The sequence below is a fragment of the Gavialis gangeticus genome, unplaced genomic scaffold (genome assembly GCF_001723915.1).
Source record: "Gavialis gangeticus isolate Ggan-Ray unplaced genomic scaffold, GavGan_comp1, whole genome shotgun sequence".
Classification (NCBI taxonomy): domain Eukaryota; kingdom Metazoa; phylum Chordata; order Crocodylia; family Gavialidae; genus Gavialis; species Gavialis gangeticus.
In genome coordinates this window covers 185,902,878-185,911,216 of record NW_017728992.1, presented here as the reverse complement: position 1 = coordinate 185,911,216, position 8,339 = coordinate 185,902,878, and the positions used below count along the sequence as shown (strand labels likewise).

At 38.1% G+C, this 8,339-nt stretch overlaps 2 protein-coding genes and 1 long non-coding RNA gene across 5 annotated transcripts in view; 2 read left to right on the top strand and 1 right to left on the bottom strand.

Moving 5' to 3' along the window:
- LOC109305185 overlaps positions 1–480 on the top strand; it is a 6,337-nt gene extending 5,857 nt beyond the window's left edge. Inside the window, exon 2 of the long non-coding RNA XR_002099580.1 lies at positions 34–480. This is a non-coding gene — a long non-coding RNA (uncharacterized LOC109305185). The remainder of the gene's footprint in view (positions 1–33) is intronic.
- Positions 1–1,730, top strand: part of TATDN1 (TatD DNase domain containing 1) — a 42,486-nt gene extending 40,756 nt beyond the window's left edge. For all 3 annotated transcript variants that reach the window (XM_019528135.1, XM_019528134.1, XM_019528136.1), the window contains exon 13: positions 1,435–1,730. In XM_019528135.1, coding sequence (XP_019383680.1) covers positions 1,435–1,537 — 103 coding nt within the window. In that variant the 3' untranslated portion in view covers positions 1,538–1,730. The remainder of the gene's footprint in view (positions 1–1,434) is intronic.
- A 208-nt stretch (positions 1,731–1,938) lies between these two features.
- On the bottom strand, positions 1,939–4,674 carry RNF139 (ring finger protein 139). Its single transcript, XM_019528133.1, has one exon. The coding sequence runs from the start codon at positions 4,373–4,375 to the stop codon at positions 2,522–2,524; it is 1,854 nt and encodes a 617-aa protein (XP_019383678.1). The 5' UTR covers positions 4,376–4,674; the 3' UTR covers positions 1,939–2,521.
- Between the last annotated feature and the right edge of the window lie 3,665 nt (positions 4,675–8,339).

The following is an 8,339-nucleotide window of genomic DNA, read 5'->3' as shown; positions in this document are numbered from 1 at the left end:
AGAAACTATGAATAGTAACAGTTTATAGTGGAGGTTGGGGTAACCTAGGGTCTGTAGACACAGGCTTTGGCAACAGGTACTTTCCCCATATCACCACGGGCAGAAGCAGCCATGGATAGGTCCTACCTAGCACTTGGCTTTCCCCAACCTGACTCAAGTCATTCCAGTCTGTGGCCTGAAAAAAAGGTTTCCAGCTGCTGTTCTATAGGAGTCTCTGAACTTCATGTATTTTACATTTTGAATAAAAAAAGAACATCAAAGCAGCATGAAACCTTCAGGGAATATCAGTGATTTCTGACTGGCTGAAATGTTTTTTTATGACAGTTATGTATCATTATGCATGTAATTTGTAAAGATCTCTTCTGCTCCCTGTGCATGCTGTCTTGTAGGGCCCACCTTTCCTTGGCTGCATGCAGATGCTCTGCTGTTGCACCTTTGTGTTTTTTACTGTTAAACCCCCTATTTACAGATCCTGGGGGACAGCATGAGCTTCCATCCAGAGTACTATAAGAAACAGATGCACTTTAATTATAGCTGAAGCAGATATTAGAAGAAACATTTATTTTCAGTAATAGTAGTCATTTCATTGTAACAAGAGGTACAAGACTTGGCTTAAACTGTGGCTTTGAAGTCATTGGCCCTTTAATATCATCATATAGCATTCAGAGAACTTACATCCTGTATATTAGTCAGCTGTAAGCTGGTAAAGACCAAATATTAAATTGGCTACTTCAATGTAGCTTTAACTTTACTTAAGCTGAAGTGTGATAAGTGAAAATTAAGATGCCTTAACTATTTAAGAGACAAAGTTATGGCCATAAATGTAGAAGGGTGAGATACTGCCAAAAAACATGGTCAGGCTACAGGCCTTTAATGGCGTAGTTCAGCTAGTGAAGGTTGGGTCTCTAAGAGTTAGTTAGATTTCTTTTTATAGCTACAGCTTGTAATCACAGGATAAATGTATGAGCAGCAATACTGCTCTTTGAAGGTATTTCTACTAAAACTTCAGTTTGGATCACAAACAGGAATGAACGGTCTGAGCCAGTGAATCATCTATACTCAACATAAATTATTTACTTCCACAGGGGGTATACTTCACTTATCCCAAAAGGGAGGTTGGTAGAACTGTCACACACAGAGTAAGGTCATTTAGAAGGACGATCAACAGAATCACATTTTCATTGGGATGTAAGACTGTTTAATTATTCCCTGCTCAAGTAAAATTCAAGCCAAAACATGAGTCTACACCACTGAGCAGCAGGGGGCAACTTTAAGGGGTTTAACAGAAGTAACGATGAAACCTTTCACTAGAAGTATCCTTCCCTTCTTGGTTTCTTAGTAACTAAATTACTCTAAATGATTGGAAGAGTTAATTATGTACATGCTCTAAACAGTGCTAATATTACTCAAAATATGAAATCTTTCTCTTTTTAGTCAAGTACTGGAGATAATGGCAACAGTAAGAGAAGAAGACCCACTTGAATTGGCAAACACCTTATACAACAATGCTATTAAAGTCTTCTTTTCAAGTATGTAAAGCTAATTTTATCTTACATGCATTTTGCATACTTTGTCAAGTCAAAAGAAAATTGCTGTGAGGTTTCAGTAGTCAAATCTACAAGATCTTAAGCATGTCATCCAGGGGTATAGTATTTAGCACTTATTTTTTCCTTGAGATGCTGAGATAACCTGTCGTTAAGAGCTGCAGGAATAAACACCTAAACCTAAAACACTTTGGTCTGTATTCTGTTCAGGCAGCTTCTCTGCCGTTTCCCTCGCAACGGTAGTCTGTGCTAGCTGGCCTGTATGGTCATCTTTTCCAGTGCTATTTCAGACTTAACTTTAAGGAAGTCTACTGAATGTGCAATACTTTCTCAATATCTTACTGGGGCTCAAAGGTAAAATGGCTTAACACTTGTCAGCCATACATCTTACTGCTTAAACAAGCAGAAAGCACAGCGATTTCATTCTGTTTTACATATGTAAGTGCTGTTCCTATATTTAATCCTCTACCAACCTAAACTTCAGTTTTTAAACAGCTCTGCAATTTATGGCTATTTTACCTACACATTTAAGAAGAGAGCTGTCAACAAGTTGTTCAGAGTTGTTCACCTCTGCTTATACCTACCAGGTCCACACAGTGACTTATTTATATGCTCCCGCCCTTCCCCCACCAGTCTCTACTTGGGCATTTACTAGCTTGCAGTCTTTGGCACAGCTGATGGTCTGCATATGTCACTATCACAATTAAAAAGTTTTTGTCCAACTTTGTTTTAAAAACATGTGAAAACATTTTATTCCATGTACAATAATGTACACAAGTTTAAGGTGGTCACGAAAGAGACCAGCAGTCATTAGAGGTATATTTACAGTAGCACACCACAGTAAACAACCACCATTCACAGACTCAATGTTTTGAGATACTGTTGTTGTGCTTAAGTATACAAGGATAAATGATAGTTTTATTCTGTTGAACTGAATTTTAAACAAACAGCCTGACACTGGATTTTTAAGTGACATTTTAATCACCGAGTGAATCAGAGTCAACATTTAGAGTTTCATTCAGGTGTTGTGTCAAGCATTCATTATCATCCTCCTCCTCCTCCTCCTCACTTCCAGTACTGTCATTGTCTTCATTTAGTTCATTTTCAGCATCAGCAGCTTCTTCAGCAATTTGTATGGGATTTTCATTAGGTGCAACAAACCCATTGTTATTAGAGATATTTGCATTTTCTTTGTCTTCAATATATACTTTTTGATGGCACATTGGGCAAGTGTCTTGAATATACAGCCATTTCCGAAGACAGAGTGCGTGAAAATAATGATTGCAGGGAGTAATACGAGCAGATGTAGTAAACTCATGGTAGCAGATTGCACATACATCATCAATTTCATGTAATCGGCTTCCTTTTACTTCAGGAAGGGAGTTAATTTTTTTAACAGCAGTCCTACGATTTATGAAAGTCTTCCAGCCATTCTTTGCTTGCAAATATATGTTGAAATATGCATGTAAACACATCATACAAGCCCGAATCTTACTTCCCGATTCAAATACCATGGTATAAGCTCCATTTCCAAACATGATCACTCCAAATATAAACTCAATAATACTGCCCGTTGAACGGACATAGTAGACATAATCATCAAGCTTTTCCCACAGCACATTATAATAGCCATCAATCATGAACAGAACATAAACAGTGATAGAAACAATTACTTTTAAGCAGAGTTCCACACAAAATGCTGTAACTGCAAAAAGCCATGTATTTAATGCATAGTGGTGCCAAAGGACATAACTGAGTAGGACTGGAAGGATAAAAAGGCAAGCTGAAACAAACAGTACTGGGAAGTGTCTGCGAAATGACGACACGTGGGAGGCACTGAGAGACATTAACACAGGGTCTGTCATTCCATGGATAAAATGCAGGACTGCAGTTAACAAAAGGCACATGTTTCGACTTAGGCGAACTAGTCTCTCTTCTGGCCTTAGCCCACTTAAACCAGTCTGCAGAGCCAAAATAAAAAACAAAACTGGTGCTACAAAACCAAGCTTCTTGTCATCTTCATCAGTTGATCCAATGAAAGCCAAAATACCAAGTCCCAAATAATGGGCGATTGAAGAAATTACAGCACTCATGCCTAAGACAGTTAAAGTAGAATCACACCCACTTATAATAAGACTGCAAATTAATTCCCAACAATTATCCCAAGATATTAGGTAAAATTGCTTTTCTGTATCAGTTTCTGCCATCCTGACAACATACGTTAATACGACAGCTTGTGCTGTGAGTCTTGTTAGCCAGAAGACACGCAGTACTGCTGGAAAACGGATCCTTTTCCATGTGTCTTCCATCAATAGCTGTAATCCATAAATGCGATACATGTGCCTTACAAGGAGATAAACATATCGCGCAGAATAATAGAACCATTTAATTTTCATAGCTAAAATGACTGTGGTGTATAATGTCAGAATCAGGCCTGAAGTAAAAACTAAAATCTGTCTGACATGAAAAGGTAATTCAATAATCAATCCTATTATAGGGATCAATATATCGAGTATGATTAGTTGAGAATATACGGACTGCACATTTAACAATGTAACATATCCAATTCCAAAGGTAAGCTGAAGGACAGAAAGTGCCATCCATAGCGAGGGTCCCTTATAAGGAAAGAACTGAATTCCAGAAGCTGCTGTATAGTAGGCACTGTAGAAGTTTATGTGCAAAGAAGCATGATAATTCACCAATACTGAAGTTGCAGCAAGCAGAAAAGCTGAGGTGATCATATAAAACTTGAAAAGTGCTCGCTGCTGCAAGACCAGAACCACACTGGATACAAAGACACCTAAAAAAAACAGATGGAAATCATTTAGCATGCAACAGAAACTGGACACACATTTTTATCTTATTAGTTTTGAGCTACAGTTATTCAACTCTGCCTTTTCAATTCAGTCACTTGCATTCATTTAAAAAAGTCCCATAAAACTGGCAAATAACTTTTATAAACCTCTGTTTGTTTATTTTTGCACGAGGTACCACCACTGCAGAAGAGGACTACTTTAATTTGCTTTTGCTGTAGTCTTGAACTTACCAAACACCTACAAAGCAAAAATACTACAAGTGTAAGTTACCACTACTGTCAACATTATTTGCAGCTTGTGCGGAGACTTGCATGTTTTCCCCCTCATTCAAGAATTTTAAGTATTCGGGCCCTGTGGACATACGCAGGACTTCAGTCTCTGGGACCATTAACCCAATTCAAATCCCTTTTATCAAGTTATTTAAAATGTAGAGGCCGTTAAGTAGAGCACTAATTACATTTAAAAACCACTCATGCTTAAATTAAGCTGGTTTTATTTTGTGGTCACTCGACTTGCGTCACTCTAAAAAGTCAAGTTTTTGTCACAACCCAAAATAATGAAGCACCTCAAACAAATTAAACTGACAGTAAACAATTATTTTTTTCTAATAAGTGTGGCTTTACCAAGATATGAAACAAAAATGATAACTACCCCAAATTTTTCTTATTCATGTCTGCAAGAAGGTATGGAAAAGTTAGGTTCAAGTTTATAGTTTTACTGCACCCGCATATTTCTAACGGCTGTAAGAGACTCAGGCAGCAAACCAATCTCTTGTCACATATCTGGGGCACTGGCTCCTGAGCTTTTCAAGTAGGTATCCATGTATTTAAACAGAAAGTATTTGCAGTCTCCTATTTTTATAATTATGGCAGTAACAATTTAGTGTGTGCCGAGAAATAGTTGGAGAATGGAAAGGTATGGAACTGAGTAAGGGAGTGAGGTTCTTTGCTTGTAGGTTGGTAACATTTTTCAGTGCTTCATTAATCCTACCCCATTCCCATCTGGATTTCACAATCCCCGGGGCAGAGATCAAAACCACTGGCTGAGAAACGTTAGTCTGGAAGCATTACAGGTGCAGTGTCCTTGCAAGCCAGGAAACAACCAAAGAAATTAAACCTGTCAAGTTTTACATTCTGTTTCCTCGTTGCCCTAGATTTCTACCTAGAGTAATTTTAAAGAAATGGTTCTAGTTTAGATTTAAAAACCAAGTTTTCCTTCTGATTTAAGAAGGAAACTTTGGAGACTGTTCTATAGATGTAGTTAGTTTTGTTGAGCTGAAGTCAAGTAGAAAGCAGGGTAGATTTGCACCTTATAGACTGAAGCAGTGATTCTCAATCAGGGTATTTTGAGATCCTTTGAAGGGTGGCACAGGATGCCGTGCAATGTTAGCCCATTAGGTGTGAAAATATGGTTCCCAAGATAAACCCAGAGCTTTCAAATACAAATCCATAGGATCCAAAATATTCAGACCCATTTTGGGTTTAATTTAGTCTGTACTGCCATTTTCTGAGGAGGGCCTCGACCTCATCTAGAGATGCAGAGCTCACTTTATCAAATACCGTGGAAGGACACGCACATTTGAATACAAAGCAGCGGGGGGGGAGAAAGGGCAGTGCTGGGGGAAGCAAACAAGCAAAGAACCCATGGGAACAAAGGAGTCACAAAAGTGAATCTTGGTAATGGAATAAGAATCCAAAGTCATCATGTAAACTGTACTTAACACAGTCTAGTCTCTGGATGGTTTTATTCCACGGTTTCCAGTTCAAACTGATTCACATACAGGTTTGGATAGATTTTGTTTTCTTACCAAGTCTAAAAGTTGCTATCAATATCTGTTCTATAATCCAAAGGTATCACAGATCTATTTTATTTAAGGACAAACATATGCCTTATAAAAAAGCCAACTGAATTGGTACTTTTAGATTATTTCAAACCCTCTAGGAATACATGGTTTAAAGCAAAATTTTCTTAGTAACCTTAGGATGGCATTACTTGCAAAGTATGTATACCACAGTTTTACAAAAGTAATGTTAGTCTTAACTCCTATGCTGTGGTTTTGTATTCATTTCACATGGCATCTTGGAAACAATGGAGCAATCAACTTTGCATTCCATTACTAGTGTTGGCAATGATTATTATCCTAGCAGTGTTGAGGGACTGTATAAAAGGAAACAGCAATCCAAGAATGATGTGGATAAGAATCAAATGTCAGATATAAATAAGACATTTGTACATCTTACCAAGACCTATTCATTAAGCAATATTGGCTGATGTCAGGGGCACTTTCTCAAGATTAAGGACGACCTTGGAGAAGTTGGTAGTTTAAGGAAGAGACTCAAGCAGTTAACTCCAAGATTATAATTAATTTTAAAGAAATGTCTTATATTAGGAGCCAAATTATTATTTAGAATCATCTTTCTGGTAGGAGTGAGTTCATTTACTATTTCTTGTACAAACACTTGGAAAGAATCAATGATTCCCGTTTACCCATAGTCATTAGCAGGACTCAAAGAACGCAATGGTTTTTTGCATCCACATTCTTGTGATATCTTTAGTGCTAAATACAAGCTTCTCACCCATTCAGCTGCTCTGAAACACACAGCCAGGCAACCTGGCTTTCCTTCCTGCCTAGAATAACTTGTTTGTATTTACATATTACAAGTCATTTTTAAACACTGAGCATTCACAAATTCTCAGAGGCACCTAAAATAGAAGTTATCCTGATCTAAAAGGCAGGCAGGCTCCTGTGCTCCACCACTGCTGCTTTTTCCCAGCGGCCCAGCCACCACAAGGATTTTGCCCATGACTGCACAAATCCTGCCTATCCCCTGTCGTGGATCATCCAGTCCATTGCCTTGCTAATGCAAGATTGTTCTGTGCAGTATTTACTAAACAGCGGGGCTTCTGCCATTTCATCTTGGGAAACTATCCTGCACAGCCTAATATCTTGCTCAAGACAATTTTCCTCATGTTCCACCTACATTTTTCCATACTATTTCCTCTCTTTGTGGCTGTAACTCCTTGCCCAACTAAATACTTGTATAGCATCTCTGCATTCAACATTTAATCAATCTTTTTTACTCTTTCAAACCACTCTCCAACGGTAAATTATTTCTCAGCTCCCAGCAATTTGTTAGTGTCTTCCTAGCAATGTGGTACCCAGAGTTTGACCTTCAGTTACATCAGAGCTGTGTCAAAAGGATATAATCTCCTTAGATAATAGTTGTTTCTAACTCAAAATCACATGGAATTGCCACTGAACTTCTCTGCCCCCAACCCTGTCCTTCAAATTGAATCTCAGCCTTAGCAGTGCTGCCAGTTACTGTGTCAAATCAGTTTATTCATATGAAGAGAGACTATTTTTGAAGTGGCAATTAAAAACAACAGACCAGTGTCACCAAAGCAGATCTCTTAACTGGAAGCAAAAAGAGATAGAGAGTAGGTAACTAGGGAGATAAAATGAGAGGTTACGCAACAGGGTAATAAAAAGACTGCACAACAGTTTTAAGGCTTAGTTTTCCTCCAACTTAATGTCTATAATCTTAGTGAAGTCAAGCCTATTGCATAAAAACAAAATTCAAAATTTATTATACGATTTTGAAGCAAAACAAGGCTGTTATGGAGCCATTTGTTCCTCTAACAGCAAGGTATGCATCTGGAACAGGGTTTCTAAAGTGCTGAACAGCATTCCCCCCAAAGTATCACTGAAATTTCCACCAGAACACTGTTCCTCTGATTCCATACATAGTTACATTTTTTTTAAAACAGGAAAAATAATAGTAAGTTGCTACAAGTACAATCAGACCTATCTTTTGCTGCAATAGTTTTAAGACAAGCTTTCCCCATTTAATATGGCATGATCCAAAGGATGTTTCTGAATCCAGTATACTATTGATCACAGAATCAATGAGTCAGAAGGGACCTAGACAGTTCATCTAGTCTGACCCCCTGCCATGGGCATGGAGGAGCACTGGGGGTG